Source organism: Sarcophilus harrisii, chromosome 1 (assembly GCF_902635505.1).
Source record: "Sarcophilus harrisii chromosome 1, mSarHar1.11, whole genome shotgun sequence".
NCBI classification, from domain to species: Eukaryota; Metazoa; Chordata; class Mammalia; order Dasyuromorphia; family Dasyuridae; genus Sarcophilus; species Sarcophilus harrisii.
The window spans coordinates 292,060,980-292,081,592 of NC_045426.1; the positions used below are offsets into that span (position 1 = coordinate 292,060,980).

General features: G+C 34.4%; 1 protein-coding gene across 1 annotated transcript in view; it reads left to right on the forward strand.

The window, feature by feature from the left end:
• LOC100920529 (transmembrane channel-like protein 1) overlaps positions 1-20,613 on the forward strand; it is a 58,168-nt gene that overhangs the window by 22,931 nt on the left and 14,624 nt on the right. The window contains exons 5-6 of the mRNA XM_031945331.1: positions 1,413-1,574; positions 7,997-8,125. Coding sequence (XP_031801191.1) covers positions 1,413-1,574; positions 7,997-8,125 — 291 coding nt within the window. The remainder of the gene's footprint in view (positions 1-1,412; positions 1,575-7,996; positions 8,126-20,613) is intronic.

The window sequence follows — 20,613 nt, forward strand, 5'->3', positions numbered from 1 at the left end:
TGAGATTATAAATAAATTTAGAGGAACACAGGACAGTTTACCTCTCAGATCTGTGGAAAAGGAAGGAAGTTATGACCAAAGAAGAACTAGAGATCACTATTGACTACAAAATAGAAAATTTTGATTATATCAAACTGAAAAGTTTTTGTACAAACAAAACTAATGCAGACAAGATTAGAAGGGAAGCAATAAACTGGGGAAATATTTTTACAGTCAAAGGTTCTGATAAAGGACTCATTTCTAAAATATATAGAGAATTGACTCTACTTTATAAGAAATCAAGCCATTCTCCAATGGATAAATGGTCAAAGGATATGAAGAGACAATTCTCAGACGAAGAAATTGAAACTATTTCTAGCCATATGAAAAGATGCTCCAAGTAATTATTAATCAGAGAAATGCAAATTAAGACAACTCTGAGATACCACTACACACCTGTCAGACTGGCTAGAATGACAGGGAAAGATAATGCGGACTGTTGGAGGGGATGTGGGAAAATAGGGACACTAATACATTGTTGGTGGAATTGTGAATGCATCCAACCATTCTGGAGAGCAGTTTGGAACTATGCTCAAAAAGTTATCAAACTGTGCATACCCTTTGATCCAGCAGTGTAACTACTGGGCTTATATCCCAAAGAGATCATAAAGAAGGAAAAGGGACCTGTATGTGCACAAATGTTTGTGGCAGCCCTCTTTGTAGTGGACAGAAACTGGAAACTGAGTGGATGCCCATCAATTGGAGAATGGCTGAATAAATTGTGATATATGGATATTATGGAATATTATTGTTCAGTAAGAAATGACCAACAGGATGATTTCAGAAAGACCTGGAGAGACTTACATGAACTGATGCTGAGTGAAACGATCAGAGCCAGGAGATCATTATATACTTCAACAACAATACTATATGATGACCAATTCTGATGGACCTGGCCATCCTCAGCAAGGAGATCAACCAAATCAGTTCCAATGGAGCAGTAATGAACTGAACCAGCTACATCCAGCCAAAGAACTCTGGGAGATGACTAAAAACCATTACACTGAATTCCCAATCCCTATATTTTTGCCCACCTGCATTTTTATTTCCTTCACAGGCTAATTGTACAATATTTCAGAGTCTGATTCATTTTGTACAGCAAAATAACGGTTTGGTCATGTATACTTATTGTGTATCTAATTTATATTTTAATATATTTAACATTTACTGGTCATCCTGCCATCTAGAGGAGGGGGTGGGGGGAAGGAGGGGAAAAACTGGAACAAGAGGTTTGGCAATTGTCAATGCTGTAAAGTTACCCATACATATAACCTGTAAATAAAAGGCTATTAAAATAAAAAAAAAAAAGAAAATATAAAAAAAATACTTATTGATTTTTTACTTGTCTGATTTCCTTGTGTTTTCTTTTCTAGCTGGAAGAAGAGAAGTTAGTTATGGCAAACATCACCATATGGGAAGCAAACATGATCAAAGCTTTCAATTCATCTCAGAATGAAAATAGCACTGGTCCTCCTTACTTTGTGGAACCTGCTGATGTACCCAGGGGGCCCTGCTGGGAGACAATGGTAGGACAGGTAATGAAATGAATGATATTGGGATGGCTTGGAACTCAAATTTGTTACCTCAGATTTGTTACTTCAACAAGGATATTTATTGTAAATTCATCTTATCTGTTCTTTGAGTGATATTCATGTTCATGTCTTCCCATAAGTTCAGTCTACTCAATGTGCTGCTAGATCTTTCCTCAATTTCTCTTGACATCTGAAGGATACTCATAGATCTGTGTTTGACCATCTGTGGTTTGACAAAGTTTATAGAATCTTTATCTTGAACTGTAGACTATTGGAATATGAAAAAAGGATGGCTAAAGGTATTGTCAGGAAATATTTCTTTGATGTTCCTTTCATTTGGCCCAAACCAATTATAGTCATGATTCTAAGAATTTATTATTGTTCAATTGTGTCTGACTCTAATGATACTGTTTAAGTGCCATTTTTCTTGGCAAATATAGTGTAATGGTTGTCATTTACTTCTCCAGCTCATTTAAATGAGTTGCCCAGAGTCACAAAAATTAGTATCTGTGGCTGCATTTGAATTCATGAAGATGAGTCTTCCTGATAACAAGCTCAATGCTTTATTTACTGTGCCACCTAGCTGCCCAGTTCTAAATATATGCTTCAGCAAATCTATAGCAGCTATCACTCTGCTATGAAGATTTTTACATTGCATTGGAAAATTAAGTACATCTCTATTGCTCTTATCATTTCATTCCTCTTCACAGATATTCTTTTCAGTCAGGAGATAGTTCCAAATATGATCAATACTATAAGTCAGTTGAGGTGACCAGGGCTAACATGTAGGAAGGGTGAATTTCTCTGCTGGTTTGTCATTCTTTTAGAGAACTAGAGTCCCTTAACCTTTTCTTAGCTTCAGGGGCACCTTTGTTTTAGGGCCTACTTTTTCAAAACTTCTTTTTTTCACCTTCCAAGGATTGGGAGTTCAAGTACCTTGAACCTCAGACCACACTTTCTGGGGGTGAATAATCCTTTCTTCCAATACAACTGCACCCAGAGATCATTGGTTTCTATATTAATAAAAGTCCTTAAACTGACATCTACCTAATGTCTACCACAAACCTAACTATTTGGGGTTTGTACCTAGCTGCAGAGAACAAGCTTGTCTACTTCTGGAGGTGATTTATTCATTCATTTCCAATGTTATCTAAAAATGATCTTTAGTTTCTGATTATAGGAGAGCTTATGTGACTTTCCTCACATATTGACTCAGAACAAAGGTGGAAATTGATTGATTAAATCTCTTACTTTCTGAAGTCCCTGTGCAGTTTGTTCTGTCATGAAATATTAATTTTTTATAAAAACAGTGAATTTTTTTGTTTCTTTCTATCTCTTTCTGTTTCATTCTTTTTCTTTTTTTTCTCTTCTTTTTTTTCTTCTTCCTCCCCTTATTCCTCTTTCCCTGCTCTTTCTTTCCCTTTTTCATTCCCCACCTCCCTCCTCTGTATATTTCTTTTTTTTGTACACTTCTCCCTGTTTCTCTCTCTAATAGTCAATTTATTTGGGAGCATTTGTTTTCTTTCCCTCCTCCTGTCTCCTCTCAAAAAGATTGCTTAGCACTTGAGAGATGGCTGGATGAGGCATACAGAAGAAAGACAGTGGGAGGGTTCTGACTGGGATTTCTGAGGAGGCAAGTGAAAAACATGAGAAGAAAGTGAACATAACAAAGATTTAAAAATAGGATTAGTAAGGCCTTGGCTTTGAAAGAAAAACATTCATATTGACATTAATGATTTGGTCCTCATTTGTCTAAGGGGAGCTTAACAGAAATAGTATAGACATATTTAGGAAAAAATAAACTTGCCAAAAAATTAAAAGCTCAATTTTGAAAATTTTACAGAGTATTATATACCTTTACCAGAGGCTCTGAATTTTATGTGAGCTTTTCTAACTCATCAAGCATCCCAATGTGCTCCTCTGCTTCTCTTTGGGTCTATCTAAGGCCCAACTTCTCTTAGAGATGAGTCATTTTGTTCAAGTTTACTCCTACCTAGAGTGGAGTTGATTGTCAGGGGGAAAAAGGGGAATTTTTTTCTTACTTATGTTAGGTTTTGAAGTCAAGGTATTATATTGCCAGACTGTGCTAGGTTCTAAGGATACAAAGAATGAAATAATCCCTACTCTCAAGATTATATTCTAATAGACGAGGCAGGTATGTATAAAAATAAATATAGTATAAGTACAAAAGCATCATATGTATATACATATGGGTATACATGCACGCTCATACATTTATGCATGCATGTATATATGCATGCATATATACATACGATAATGTTAATCAAATGCAAAGTATATTGGATTAGATAAAAATCTTCCCTAAGATTTGAAATGGGATTAGAGGAAAACAAAACCTCTAAAATGAGGGAGTTGCACAGGATAACCTTACTAGGTCCCTCTCAGCTAAAAAAAAGTCCCTACTATTGTTAGGACTATTTTACTTTGGATTAAGTAAGACAGATTCCCTGAAAGAGCTTGAAAGGGAAAAAAGGCAAGGTACCATGTACTACTGCTCATCTCAATATATTTCTTCTTAGTTTCTTTTGACTTATTGCTCATCTTTCATGTCAGAAGAACGTTGCTACCTGTGGTCTTCTATTACCTCCAGGATCAAATATAAAATTCTCCCTTTTGCATTTCAATGCCTTCACAACCTAAGCTATTCCTTCTCATACTTTTCCTTCCTCCATGCATTTTATATTTTGGGGACACTGATGCGGTCCTGCCTGAATGGTAGTTGTGGTTGGCAGAGAAAAATTGGAACATTGAAGGAATTGTTCCCTAGAGCAGACCAGTCAGAAATCCAGCTTATGTCAAACCCTTGAAGGCCACCATCTGTAAGCGGTCTTGGGCAGGCTCACTCTGCCATATACTGTCAGAAATCCCAGTCATTCCCTGGAGTTAAATGTTAAATTTTCCTTATAAATTTACTTATGGACCATGCCATGTTGACTACCTTACTTTGGGTTAGTCTGTCACAGCACTCTGCCTCATAGTATCTTTCCCCTTCCACTTCTCCCAAATCAGGTGGTGTCTCCCCTAATTCTACTATGCTTCTCAATCCCACTTCTCCTCATTATAACTAACTCTTTTAGAGTGCTAAATCCCTTTCAGGATTTAGCCTACCAACTAAGGGCATGCCCCAACATGGGGTATTTCCTTAACTTGCCATTTCTATCATTACTTATTAAAACACCCTTTCTATGCTCTCCCAATTCCATTTCATATTTGCCATTCCTGGCATCAACTGTATCCCTTTTTGGCTGTATTCTCTTCTCCCAAATAAACCTACTCTTTTCCAAAGAGAATGACCATTATGAATTCTTCACATGATTGAATTTGACCATTTAGTGCTCTTCTAAAGCATATCACCTGATTCTTCCCATGATCTGGTGTCTATATCAACACTAATCTACTTGGTGTTCCACACAAATTACTCTCCAACTCCATCTCTATATCTTTGCACTAGCTGTCCTACATTTCTGCACTGTTCTACTTCTTCATCTCTGCTTTTTGGTTGGCTTCCTTCAAAACTCAACTCAAATTCCACATTCTTCAGGAGGACTCCTTCAGTGGTGTGCTAGTAATGTATTCATGACATATCAAATTACTACTATTTTCCCCATTTCTTTCTAAGTCTAGGCCATCAAAAAAAAAAAACTCACAATCCAATAAATCAGTTCTTAATTCATAGCATTTGCCAAATTCTAAGATATAAATGCTTACATTGAAAATTTAATAATGGATTGTAACAGTTTGAGCTGGCTCCAGCCTATCCCTGACTCCTTTCCTTCCATTTCTCAAATTACCTTTAATCCTTAGTATATTTTGTATATGCACATACTTATTTATATTTTTTTTCTCCTCCATTAGAATGTGAGCTGCTTAAGGAATAAGATCATGTTTTTGCCTTTCTTTAAATCCCTAGAACTTAACACAATATCTAGCTCATGGCAAATACTACTTAAATCTTTATCAACTGATTGACAGGGGGTTACATTGATCAAAATTATCCTTATTATTCATTGTCATCACATTCCACTCATATAAAAATGATAGGCAAGAGATGATCATCATATAGTATGATTTCTTTCTCTGTGACCAGGGATAAGGAAATAGCTCTTCTATCCACCACCATGAATGAAATATTCTTAGATCCATGGACAAGCTGTCTGGAAAGACTGTGCTGACCAAACTATTGCTGCTTCTGTTTCCTTTCCTATAAACTAGGAGCTCATAACCTGGAGTCCATATTACCTCATGGATTCTGTGTGTAGATTGCTTTCTTGCTGCTTATTACTGGTTTTTAGCTAAGTAGATAGTATACCCATGATGCAGAGATCTCCTGGAATCATAGACTTCAACCTGACATAGGCCTTGCAACCCCCTCATTTGACAGATGAAGAAACTCAGGCCCACAGAAGTTAATTGACTTGTCCAAGGTCACATAGTCAGTAGGCATCTGAAAAACACTGAAACTCAAGATTTCCTAATTCCAAAGCAGGATTCTATCTACTAACCATGCTATCTCTTGAAGAGGAAAAATGGTTCAAAATAATGTACTGTTCTATTTCCTTATGCCAAAATGTCCAAGTTAGTTAAGGAGATAGATGAAAGTGTTATAGGACAGAGGAAGGAGATAGTCTTTGAAGTTCAACTTCCTGACTTCTTTATATACACCTCACCATACTAAACCATGAATTTAGAGTGATTCTTTCAACCTTCCCTCAGGAAGACTAAGAATGTTTTCATAATTTTGTCTTTTACACAATTTAAAACCAAGATAGAGTAATTTCCTAGGTATGATAGTTAAAGCTGATACAGTGAAAAGGAAAAAAGCAATAACCAGACTGGGAATTTTAAACTTAGTGTTAACCAGGGTCCATGATATTGCAGGACTCATGATCCCATGAAGAGTTCATGAGTCATCAGAACATCATAAGATAGGTATTTATCTTTATTGCAGTTGTTCAATTGTTTCTGTCATATCTGACTCCTAATGACTCCTTTGGGAGTTTTCTTGGCAAAGAAAGTTTGGCAAAATGTGGTTTGCCATTTTCTTTGCCAACTCATTTTACAAATGATGACAATGAGAAAAATAGGATAAAATGACTTGCTCAAATTCACATAGTAAATGTCTGAGATCAGATTTTAACTCAAAAGATACTATATGGCTATGTTTGGTCATTTCATCTTCCCTTTCATTCTTTGTCTCTCTTCATGCAACACACACACACACATGCACACACACACAAATGTTTTCTACATAAAGACAGTGCTAAAGTTGGGGGATAGGGAGAAGGCAAGAGGACAATGTAAGGAAAAGAGATGGTGGAGTTTGAAACAAAGATAATAATCACTTAATTTCTTCTTTTGGTGGCTTTTAGCCTATAAGTGCAAATCTCTCTGGAGGATCCCTTTTGCCTTATTTTTCCATTTTCATTCTTTTACCCCCATTTTTCCTCTCACCTCTTTCTTTAATTTCCTCAGTGCTTCCTTTCCACTCACCTTTTTCCACAAATTTGAAATGTCAGTGAAGTTAGGAATCCTTCAGTTTAGAGAAAGAAAAAAAAAAGAGTTGTAAACTCATTATGGTTCCTTTGTTCCTACCCCATTTTCAGACCTCCCAAAAGAGGAGTTCAGACAGATGATGGGGAGATTTAATTATGGGAAGCAATGAATTTTGATGCTGACTTATTGAAATACAATGGAGATAAAGACATAGAATTCTTTTTATTGTATCCATATTCATGACATAAATTACATTTTTATAAACACAAAAGATGAAAAAAATAGTGATACATATATAGCTAGAGAGATGGTTAAATGTTTATGCAAACATTACATCATGTAATTTGAATCTCACAACAACCCTGGACATAGGTTATACAATTTTTATTATTTTCACTTTACAGATCAGAACACCATGGCTCAGAGAATTGAAATGACTTGACCATTATCAGATATTTAATAATAATAATAATAATATATATTGTAGTCACTTTTAGATTTGCAAAACATTTTTTAAAATTTTAACTTATTTTATCTTTATTACAACCCTGGGAGGTAAACGCTTTTAATGTCCCCATTATACAGATAAAGAAATCAGTGATTTGCCCAAGGTCAGTATCTGCAGCAGGATTTAGTCTTAGATATTCAAAGTCTCTATTTTATCTATTGAATTATCTAGCAAGTATAAGAAGCAAATTCAAACCTAGGATTTCCTAGTACTATTGCTTCCCCCTATTCTAAAGAAGGATATTTGTTTTAATACTGATAATTCATTATTGACAATCCATTAAACTGTGAACTTCTCGGAGGCAGTGATTATCTTTTGCCTGTTTTGGTATCTCCATTATTTAGCACACACTTACTAAATGTTTCTTGATTGATTTATTGATTGACTGATAATCTCTCAACAGGAATTTGTGCGACTAACTGTGTCTGATGTCCTCACAACCTATGTAACAATTCTCATTGGTGACTTTGTAAGAGCCTGCTTTGTCAGGTTTTGTAATTACTGTTGGTGCTGGGACCTGGAATATGGCTATGTAAGTACTGATATGGTTTCCTTAGCTCTCTTTATATTGTTTCAGGGTCACTTGCTTTTTTGTACCTCATCATACTGAAGAGAAGAAAGTATCTCATAGTTTGTAGTGGGGGAATCTTCTTTTCAAACTATAAATGCAAAATGTTTAAGATTGCAAGTGATAGTTAAAAGACTGAGGGAAAAAAAGTCAATCCTAAATCTTGTCATATGTTGTAGTCTAGTTAAATAAGCCCATAATCACAAAAGCAGAATGTGTCTAAGGAGTATGGAGTAAAGAGGGTGAGGATCCTAACCTGTTAACTGAGATCAGTTTTTAAAATATGATAGTTATTGTATGTAGACATCGTCCTTAATTTTTCATGCCCCTCCCCAATTTTACATTTTTCTAATAATGAGGCACAGAGGAAAGGGTGTGACATCAGTTATGTCACTCTCCTTGTGTATATTTGAAATAATGAAACAGACTTCTGGCCATGATTCTTGCTTTAACTTTTAAGTTCTTGGGCTATTTCCACTAATGGAGCACGATTTACCATCTGGCTTTCCCCCACCCCCAATCCTTTTTATATTTTGAAATTATACACAAAGTATTACCTTACCTTCCTTATCACAAAAAAACTGAGATTACCAGTCTTAGTATCTACCATTCCCATTTTTTTTACTCTCCCTTCATTCTGTTGCTATCAAGTTGCTTCCTTCCTTGCCTCTAAAGAAAATATTAGACTTTGAGCCCAATGTTTCTTGATTTTCATGTATTTCTCATCTAGTATTGTATCAGTAATGTTGCATCTGTGCTAGAATATATTCTATGGTTCCTATATCTTATCTAGAATTATAATAATATGTGCTTCAATTAATCATTGAATTAATTATTCAATTGAATTAATCATTCAATCAACAAATCTTTATTAAGGGCTTATTATATGCCAGATAGTATGTGCTACACTATTAGGAATTTAAAGACAAATGAAGTGATCCTGGACTTCAAACTATTGACACAAGATAATTTATGAAGGGAATGGAGGACTAGGAGTTAAGTGTTTCACAAGGGCCTCATGTAGGATGTAGAATTTAAGATGAACTTTCTGAAGTATACTTTCTATGTATTCTAAGAGGCATAGGTAAAAAGAAGAATGGTACATTTCAAACTTGGGTCATATCCTGGGCAAGAGCACAATGATGGAAAATAAAATATTATTATGTGAAAAGATCAAGGAGGCCAGTTAGACTGAAAACATAACTCTTCATAGTTACAAAATACTTTGCATACATTATTTCATCTGAACTATAGAACTCATTTCAACCAGCATTTATCAAATGCCTATTTACATGCCTCTCAGCACTAGATTGGCTGCTAGGTATTCATAGATAGAAGCAATATTATTTCCCTCAATAGAATGGAGCTCCCTGAAGGCAAGAATGCATTTTTGTTTTTGTATTTTCAGTTTTTAACACAAAGAAATACATGATTAATAACTGATTGTCACCTGTCAGTGGATTGGTGGATTAAAACCAGTCTCTGACCTGAAGCAGGTACTATAATTTTTCTTTTTCTGTTTTATAGGTGAGGTGACTGAGGTTCAGAGAAATGCAATTTGTCCATGGTTATTTAGCTATTAAGGGGATGAGCTGGGAGTTGAATCCAAGTCATCTGAGTCTAACGCAAAGGGGTTTTTTTCCTACTTATTTAGTTGGTATAACTAACATCACTTAGTAGATTTTAAATTAGTAACAACCATTCCTGGCCACCTCTCAGCACTGAGAGCTATTTATCATAGCTCCAAGTTGGATCCTACTTAAAATAAATTGGAGTAATCCTAACTTTGGCTACATGCCATCTGTTAGGTCATCACTATATCCATGCTCAGAATGCCAAGAACAGTTAGCTAATGCTCTTTACTGATTGAAAATGCTGTAGACTCAAGGTGCTGTTGAGTCTCCTTTCCATTCCTTGCCATGAAATACTTGGATGACTTGATTTCATTTCTGTTTTTCTTGCCGGATGCAGCTACAATCTTTTGTAGGCATCACAATGGAAGTTTCTCCACCTGGAATTTTATATCATTGTCTGAATTTTTGTTTGTCTCTTCTCCTAGCTATTGTCTTAAGGGCTAGAAAATGTGCCACAAAAATGAAGTCAATAAAATATGACCCAGATACATAAAAACTGTAATTAAATTATTGTAATTTATTATATATTGAGTGCCGATAGTATTCTTGGCTCTGTACAAAATATGTGAGAATAGGACAAAGTTCCTGTCCTAGGTTGTAGAAAAGAAATTAACCCTTGTCTTATCATTTTGTTTTCTGCTAAAGAAAAGATCTTGGAAAGGAAAGAATACAATATTGTGACAACCCAACCTCCTTAAATACTAATTTTCTAACATGGGATCTTTTTATTTTCATGAGTGGGAGGTATTGTGCTGCAGTGAAAAGTCAATGAGTTTTCAATCACTGAACTTGAGTTTGATTTCCTAATTCTGACACTTGTGTGATTTTGGTTATTTAATCTTTTGGGGTTTCAGTATCCTCACCTATAAAATGAGACAACCTCTGAAATTCCTTCTAGCTTGAGATTCACCATCATATGATCAAAGTAATTATCTACTTCCTAAACATTTATTAAATATTATGTTCCCTGACCATATCAAAGTGCTTCAGGGAATGCAAGGATATTTTTGTATTCTTGTCTAAATATCCTTGCCTAAAAGGAGTCTTTAGTGAAATGAGAGAAATAAAATAAATACACAAGCAACTGTGATAAAGTTCAGAAAATTATAAATGCCAAAAGGGGTTCATGGTGTAGTTGACAGAGTGCTGGATCTGGACTTAAGAAGACTTAGATTTGAATGTCGTTTACAACTCTAACTACATAATCCTAGGCAAGTCACTTAAACATTGTTTCCCTTTTGAGAGGGAGAGATAACATTTATCTTCAACATTTAGAATGTTGTCTAGCACATACTTAGGACTATATAAAATGCTTGTTGACTGACATCTATAAAATGAAAATTAAATAGCATCTTAAGTTTATGTTTCTTTTCTATAAAATGGGAAGAGTAATGACACTATGATTTACTTAAAGAACCCTAGAGATCAACTAAAAAAACAGTTGAAACAATTAACAACTTAAGTGATATTGCAGAATATAAAATAAATCCATATAAATAATTAGCATTTTTATATATTACCAAAAGTTCTGAAGTATATAGGAAACACTCTTCACACAAATAAAGACTGATCTAATTGGGAAACTATTAATTGCTATGGTTAGGTTGAGCCAATATAAAAACATAAAAACATATATAAATGTAATGAAATACTACTATGCAATAAGAAATTATGAACAAGCATATTTCAGAAAAACCTGGAAAGATTTGTACAAACTGATACAAAATGAAATGAGCAAATCTACAAAAACAGTGTATTTAGTGTCAGTAATATTGTGTGATGATCAACTACAAAGGACTCAGCTATTCTTAGCAACACAATGATTCAAGTACAAAGAACTCAAGAAGGAAAATATTAATAAATGGACTCCAAATGCAGATCGAAGCATATTTTTTCACTTACTTTATTCTTTTTTATCTGTTTCTCCTTTCACAACTGTGGCAAACATGGAAATATGTTTTACATGATAGTACACATATATCTTATATCAAATTTCCAACCATTTTCGGAAAAAAAAAAGGAAGAGAAAGAAGGAGAGAAAAAAATTGAATCTCAAAATCTTGTGAAAATAAATGCTAAAATTGTCTTGACATATAATTGGGGGAAATTATTTTTAAAAAATAAAATAACTATAAACAATGTAAAATACTTGGGAGTTCAACTGCCATGACATACATTAGAATTCCATGAACACAATTGCAAAACACTCTTCACACAAATAAAGACTGATCTAATTGGAAAAATATTCATTGCTATGGTTAGGTTGAGCCAATATAAAAACATAAAAATACTATCTAAGTAATTTACATATTTAGTGCCATACCAATCAAAATACCAAAGAATTATTTTATAGAGCTATAAAAAATAGTAATAAAACTCTTCTGCAGGAATAAAAAATAATGTTAAGAATAACAAAGGAATCAGTTTTTTTAAAAACCTACAAAGGAATAAGTCCTAGCAGTACCAGATCTCAAACTATACTACAAAGCTGTAATCATTGAAAGAATTTGATACTGGATAAGAAAGAGCAATATTGATCAGGGGAGCACCTTAAATATACAATATATAAAAGCAAGTGAGCACATTAATTTAGTATTTGATTAATCCAAAAGCCCCAGCTACTGGGACAAGGATACATTATTTGGGGGAGAAACCTGCTGGAAATCTGTAAAGTAGTCTTAGTACAAACTTGACATAGACCATCATATCATATGCTATTCTAAAATAAGCCCCAAGTGCATACATGATTTAGATATAAAGGGTGAAGTCATAAGCAAATGAAGGGTATGGAACATGAAAGAAATTGAATCTACAAATGAGAGAATTTAAAACCAAAAAAGAGACAGGTAAAGCGAAGAATTTTGATTGCACTAAATTAGAAAGGGTTGTGCCCAAACAAAATTAGTGTAGCTAAAATTAGGAGAAAAGCAGGAAACTGGAAAAAATCTTTAAAGCAAGTTTCTCTGATAAAAGTTTCATTTCTCAAATACAAAGATCATGGAACAAATATATAAAAATGATATTCCCCAATTTATAGATAATCAAAGAATATGAGCAAGCAGTTTTCAGAGAAAGAAATTAAAGTCATAAATATTAAAGAAATGCAAATTAAAATAACTTTGAGGTGCCAATTCATAATTAAATTGGATAAGATCATGGAAAAGGTAAACAATAAAGGAATGATTTGAGAAAAACCTAGTAAGACTTTTATGAACTGATGCAAAGTTATGTGAGTCATCCAGGAGAGTAACAAATATTATAATGATAATCAACTATGAAAGATTTAGTGACTCTGCTTGACAGTAATGCCCCACAATTTCAAAGGACTCTTGATGAAAAAAATGCTATCTACCTTCAGATAGAAAAGTAATGGACTCAGAATGCAAATTAAAGCATATTCTTTCTTCTTTTTTTTCTTGTTCTTATTCGTCTTCTGGTTCATCTTGTTTTTGTTCTTATTCTTATTATTCTTATTTTTCTTATTCTTCTTGTTTTTGTTCTTCTTTTTCTCCTAATTCTTTTTCTAATTCTTCTTCTCATTCTCCTTCTTCTCATGTCCAATGTGGAAATTTGTTTTTGCATTACTTCATATTTGTAATGAGTTTTGTGTTTCTTGTCTTCTTAAAGGATTGTGAAGGGAGAAAAGCTGGAAATAGAAATAAAATTAAATGGAAAAAACCCCAAAACATGAAATTCCCATACCATTTTCTTCTTGTACTTGTATATGAAGATGGAAAATCCATCTTTTTGTTAGGGTTGTTTTGTTGAATCAAATTGAACATATCTTAATTTTGATTATGGTAAAGTTTGTTGAATACTTTTTATTTCTGATATTTAAGTATTTTAAAAAATATATATTTTGAGAGACAACATATGAAGTAGTAGCTTCCCTCTGAGCCATATATTTCCCCTGACATATTCCCTGGTTCATATCTTTCCCCTGACATACTATCTATGTGACAAGTCTCAGTGTTTTAAACAACTTTCAAAAAGTGTAAGCTTAAAGAAAAAAAATGTTGACGTACATTTGTAGAAGTTTTCTTAGCCAGAAGGTAAAAAAAGTATAGAGAGTTATAGATAGATAGAACTCTGAACCTAGATTCAAGAAGATTTGAGTTTAGATCTGGTCTCATATTTATGACCAGTATCATATTGGAAAAGTCACTTAATATCTGTTTTCTTTAGTTTCCTCAACTGCAAAATTGGGGTGATATAACACTTATCTTGTGAGTTGTGGAGATCAAATGAGATAATATTTGTACATAGTAGATCTTATATAAATAAATGCTTAACCTCCCATCACACAGGAGTTCCAATCTTTATCCCCATTTAAAAATTTACTTTGGGATCTCTGCATTCAAATTATTTAAGTTTGTTCATACCAATCTTCTATAAAAACAGGAGAAATTACCTGCAAGTGGCTTTAAATATCCCCCTCCCCCATGGAAAAGTTGCCTACAATTAAATAAATGAAAGACCATTGAAAGAATTACTACTTTCCAGTTTCTTCTGGCAGGTTGTTTTATTTTTTCTAGATCTGGTGATTGGATACACATAAAGAGTTAAAAAAAAAAAAACACCTATTGGTATGGAGAGAATAATTTTCTAAAAAGGCACCAAGGTACCTTTATATTCCCCTACATATTAAGAAGAAATTCAACAACAATATACAGAACATCAGAGTAGATAATGTTAAACAAGTTGTTTCAGAAATGAGTGGATTGAAGTTAATCTAAACATTTGCAGATTTCCATTTCTTGCTTTAGGGACCACCATATCAAATCTTTTTCTTGGAGTGAGGAAATTATTTACTAAGATAAATTATTGAATCATGTAAGGTAAATTAATTTTTCGAAACATCTTCCAAGAAGATCAATAGTTCTTAATTGCTCTAATGAAAGTTCATTTAGTGAATTGTTTGATCCCAGAATGTAGTTCAGCTAAAGGGCAGTTTCCCTAGAAATTCCATTGCATCTACTGCATCAATACTGGCCAAATCCAGCTCAATTCTAAACTCACTGATAAGGAAATCAAAGTCAAGATACCCACTGTCAGACCATGGAATAAAAGGTTATGCTAAAACATTTCCAGAGTGAAGACCTTATCAAGAGTGCTTAAGGTGCAGTGAAATGTCTCAGTTTGGAAATGGAAGTCAAAGCTCCTATGTCAATCAATAGTGGGATCAGACTTTTGAGTAACCCCTTTATTTCTATCCCAAATATGATAGAGAGACTCAGTTTTTTTTTTTTTTAATGCAGAAATCTTGGGTGCTTCTTGTATTTATTTTCTGAGCATTTAATACAGAGGGTGGAGCACACTAAGTTCTTAATAAATGCTTTTTCATTCATTTATTCACTCATTCATATTTTTATTGACTTAATCTTTCCCCATTATTTGTTTATTCATTGAACTTATATTAAATACCTACTCTGTGCAAGTCCTTATTCTCAACTCAGGGAGTACAAGTACAAAATAAAAACTATACCTTCCTCTAGTAACATAGGAACCTAGCAATTGGGCTCCTCTGTTGATAACCACAGCATGTCTAATGAGAATTGAATAGCCCTTCATAACTGAAGGATGTTGATTACATGTAGTATAATCTTTTGGCTATTTTGGGATTTACGAACTGTGTTACACCATGTTCATTTAAAAGGGAACATAATACAAATATTTCTAATTGATTTTACCTTTAAAAAAAAAAACTAAAAGAAAGATATGTTTTATGAGGAGTTTTCAAAATAAGTCCAAGAGAATTTTTTTACTTAGAAAAACGTCTTTTTAAAGAGTGAGTTCTGAGCTTTGCTAAAGGAGAAAGAAACAAGCTGAACTTTGGGTTTAAATCTGAAAAAGTAGGATTTCTCAGTCAGAGATCAACTCTCCAACGTTCATGGCTGTATTAAACTCATTTTCAAAATTTAGTTGTGTTCAGAGATACATTTCTTCTGTATTGGCCATTGAAGTGGAAAAGAGTGATCATTGAACCCTTTAGATGATTTTATTGTCAAGCTTGTCCTATTTTATGATTTTACAGGTAAGAAAAGAGAAGCCTGGCCAAGTTAATCAGTCATTGAGGTGATTAATTGTTGGAATCCTTACAAAATGTTAAGTCATTAGAATTGATAGAGACAATAATTATCTACTTTAGCATGGTTCAGTATGATTGATCTGATCCTACAAGGAGATATTATGGGCCAGAACTTGAAACAAGGTACTAAGTGGAATTGAGGAGACAATGTTTAAATCTAGTTTAGAATTGATTTAATCCTACAACAAATAATGGTTTCCCAGTGATATAATGATTGTTGTGTACTCAGTGTACAGCATATAAGCAAGAAGCTCTCAGGGCCAAAGAGCACTCTGGGAGATTGAGAGCCAGGAGTGAGTGGAGGCATCAGTTGAGAAGATTCAGAGAGAGCTGGAGGCAGAAGCTGGCAGAGAAGCTGCAAGAGCTCTTGGAACCAAGGAGTGAGATAGGCCTCTAAGAAAGCTATCCAGGCCCAAGGAAAGAGATAAGACTTGGAGAAAATAAACGTTTGGATTTTATCAGCTGGCTGCATTTGAAGGGATTATTACACAGAACTGAAACTAAGGCTGCCTCCAGAAAACCTCCCCAAGAAACTTGCTCCCATAGAACCATTATATTATAAAAAAGAAGAGAACACCACAATTAATAGTTAAGCTGGACTTGGAATCCTGGTTTCCTGTATTTCAAACCTTCTTCTATAAAACACTACTTTTCATTACATAATTATAATATACTGTGGTGGATTTATTTCCCCCCCCCCTGAGGCAATTGGAGTTAAGTGACTTGCCCAGGGTCATACAGCTAGAAAGTATCAAGGGGCTGAAGCCAGATTTGAACTCAGGTCCTCCTGACTTCAGGGCTGGTACTCTATTCACTGTGTCACCTAGCAGTCCCTGTGGCAAATTTATAAATGTTCCTTTTTCAATGACTTATTGCAGTCACAAAATCTGTCTCAGGAGCTCTAGACTGTGCTATATTCATCTGGGTTGGGTTTTTTGTTTTGTTTTGTTTAAGGGAAATGGGTCATTACTGACTAAAAAAATTGATCTCATTTCAGCTGGTATTTTGTAAGTTTTTGTAGCTTTGAGAGCAAAGGAAATTTGGATTGAAAAGTTTGTGCTAAACTCTTTCACTTTCCATGAGATCAGTTTGGAATATCAAGTACTTTGCTAAATAGGCAAATGCTTCTGGTTCTATTCCTAGATTAGAAGAGCTCTGGCCCATAACCACAGATGGCATAGACTACTCAGTAGGGAATCTAGCAAATATGCACTATGGTTCCAATCAGTATCATAAAAGTATGCAGATATTACCGGGTATGGTGTGGTAGATAGAGTGTTGAGCTCAGAGTCAGGAAACCAAGGGTTCAAATCCTACCTTTGAAATTTGCTAGCTGTGTGACAGTGTATAAATTAGTTAACCTTCATGACTTTAGTTTCCTCATCTATAAAACAGACTAACAGCACCTGGAGTATCTGCATTTTAGGATTATGATAAAGCTCTAATGAGATAATATAAATCACTGTAGATATTTACACAAGAGTGTCCCAAAAGCCCTAATTAATAATTTTAAGCTATTATACAATTATAACCACTATTGATAAAATACAAAAGTAAAGTTGTCTTTGACCTCAAAGAGAATATTGTACTGGGAGGATATAAGATGTCTGCAGAAAAGTAAATGAGAAAAAACACATGCACACACACACACACATATTACACATGCACACATATTACATGTATATATATTACAATGCATATCTTACATTTATATTATGTTATATATTACATATTTATATATTATCTAAATACATGTATATATGTATATTTATAGAGGAGAGACTAAAAACAAGGAGGAGAATCAAGAAAGGTCTTTTGAAGAAGGGAATACTTGAGAAATTCTAAGAATTTTCATGAAAGAAGGTACAGAATGGAGTTGTGGGAAAGAATATCTTATTCAATGAACAGCAAATAGACCAGTTTGGTAAAAAAACCCAGTATGCATGAAAGGAGTAGTGTTTTATTACCCTGGAGAGATATGCTGGAGTAAGACTGTGAAGGATTTTAAATAGTAAACATTTTATATAATAACTTAATTATATATTCAAAAGGAATAGAAAGTTGTATATAATGGATTTGAAGTTTCATGTATGATCTTTTTATTATGTTATGGAAATGATCATTCTATTCTATAAATTAAAAATAAAAAAATTTTAAATGCTAAACAAAGGAATTTGGTTTTTTTATATAAGAATAGCAAGCTAATAGAATGTTTTTAGTGGAAAAATTACATAGTCAAATCTATCTTTTAGGAATATCAGTTTTGTAACTGTATGAAAGAAGAATTGGAGAAAGGAGAGATTGAATGCAGAGAAACCAGTTAGGAGAGTGTTTCAATGATCAAGGTGTGAGCTGCCATATGTCTGAACTAGGGAGGTATGGAATGAATGAAGAGAAAGAGGATACAGAAAATTAATTGTAAAGGCAGAATTGAAAGGCTTTCAGCTGGTGGAATGAAAGGGATGAGGAAGAGGGAAAAGTTGAGGTTGAATGTGAGATTACAAAAGGGGAAGCTGGAAGTGGTACCATTGATGAGGTCTACATTTAGGGTTGTCAGTGAGCCAAATGATGAAATTAGATTCAAGGATCCAAAATGAGATTAGGGTTCCTGGTGGTCAGGAAATTAAATGATGAGGTCTAGTGGCAGGTTTGGGGTTCAGGGAACCAAATGGAGAGGTTTGGCCCCCCTTGACCTCCTTGGGATTCGGCACATGGGTAGGGAATTTTGAATAACCCCCTTCTGGCAGTGCAGAGACTCTTCGTAAAGGAATTGAACCCAGAACCTAGATTGGTAAAAGAGGTTCATTATAAGCATTGGGAAGTCAGCCTTTGCCATGCATGAATAGAAAGGAAGAATTCCTTAGTAGCAAAGTCCCAGCAGGGAAGCAAAACAAAGAAATCCCTACAGAGAAGCATAAAGTCTCATTGGGGAAATAGGAGAGGGAGATAAAGAGAGGGTAGTACTGGAAGAGGGTATTATTCCAGTGTGTAGAGGTTTCCTTGGCATAGCATAGCATGGTATGACATGGCATGTTAGGACCTCTGCAAAGAAATGAATTTAAAATGGCCATTTTTATAAGGAAGTCTTTGGCTACAAGCCAAGACCTGCTCCCCCTCTCAATGAGGCTGGTGGGTGGAGTTGGAATCTTCAATTGAATAGGGTGTTTCTCCAATTCAATAGGATTGGTATCTCCAGCTCCAAATTCAACCAGCCCTACCCAGACAACAGAATGAAGCTGCTTGTCCTTGGGAGGGATCCCCCTCAGGAGGGAGCCAGGATTCAAGGAGAATTTGTCCTTCAAGGAGTTTTAGAGTTTTGGGGTCCCTTCACTATCAACAAAAAATACAAAATCTAGCAGGAAGGGCAAATATAGTGGGAAAGATACTAAGTTCTGTTTTGGATTTGTTGAGTTTGAGATGCCTTTGGATCATCAAGATAAAAATGTCCAGCAGGGATTTGGAAAAGTTGGACTAGAGCTTAAGTGATAGATGAGAGATAGGTAGATATTTAGCATTCATCTGCATATAGTTGTTAATTGAAACTGTGGGAGCTGATAAGAGGAGGTACAAGGGAAGAGAAAGAAACAGAAAAACGAATTAGACAGAGAAAGAGTGAAGGAAGGAAAAGAAAGGAGAGAGAAAACAGCGAGCAAAGAAAAGGTATAACACCCTAGGAGATGCATACATATAGGTAGTGGGACATAGAAAATAATACTTCAGAGGAGACTAAAAAGGACAAATCAGATAAGTCAGGGAAGAAACAAAATACAACAGTATCTAATGTCTTGCTGCTTCTCTACTAGAAAGTGCTTTCTAAATTCTAAAGCACTTATTATTATAAAATATGAGTGTTATTTGTAATTCTAAGAACAACACAAAGTTGGGACAGCTAAGTGGCACAATGGATAGAGCACCAATCCTGAAGTCAGGAGGAACTGAGTTCAAATCTGAACTCAGACACTTAACACTTCCTAGCTGTGTGACCCTGGGCAAGTTACTTAACCCCAATTGCCTCAGCAAAAACAAAACAAAACAAAAAAACAATGCAAAGCTCATGTTTCAGTAATGCTAAATTACTAGTGTCATTTTCATAGATAAAGAATAATGCATTCATTTTTGGTTTTATATCAAAGCCATCACATGCCAATCTTTTTCAATCTTGCCATTGCTAATATTCAAGGAAATGTATACACTCTTGATGCTTTTTGAATTTTCCATTAGTACCTTTACAAGTAACTTAATAATATTCTTTACTGAAAATTTACAATCTATCCTTGGGTCATTAACACACAAACACTGGGCATTCCTTTTATTTGGCATCTTACCATTTCCTTTTATATTTAAAACATAGTTTTTCTTTTGATTTATTTCTATTACACGATAAAAAATTCCTTTGTTTGAAAGTTGAGCAGATGAGTATTATCATGCCTGTTTTGTTTTTGTTGTTATTGTTTTAAATCATGAGAGTAAGGCCTAGGATATCTATTAAGTAGCATAAGTGATTGGAAACTTAGAGTGAATGGGATAGTCATAAGCAGCAGAACTGAATTCTATTGTTTCATACTCCTGTGCCTAACATTCTTGATTCTCTACAATCTTCTTCCACTCTTTCACATCTTGTTAACAGTGTTCTGTTAACTCTGGCCAAACTGGACAAATCAATGACTCCCTTCTTTCTCAGTTTACCACATGTGCTTCTCTTTCCTGCCTCTATGCTTTATTAAGTCTAT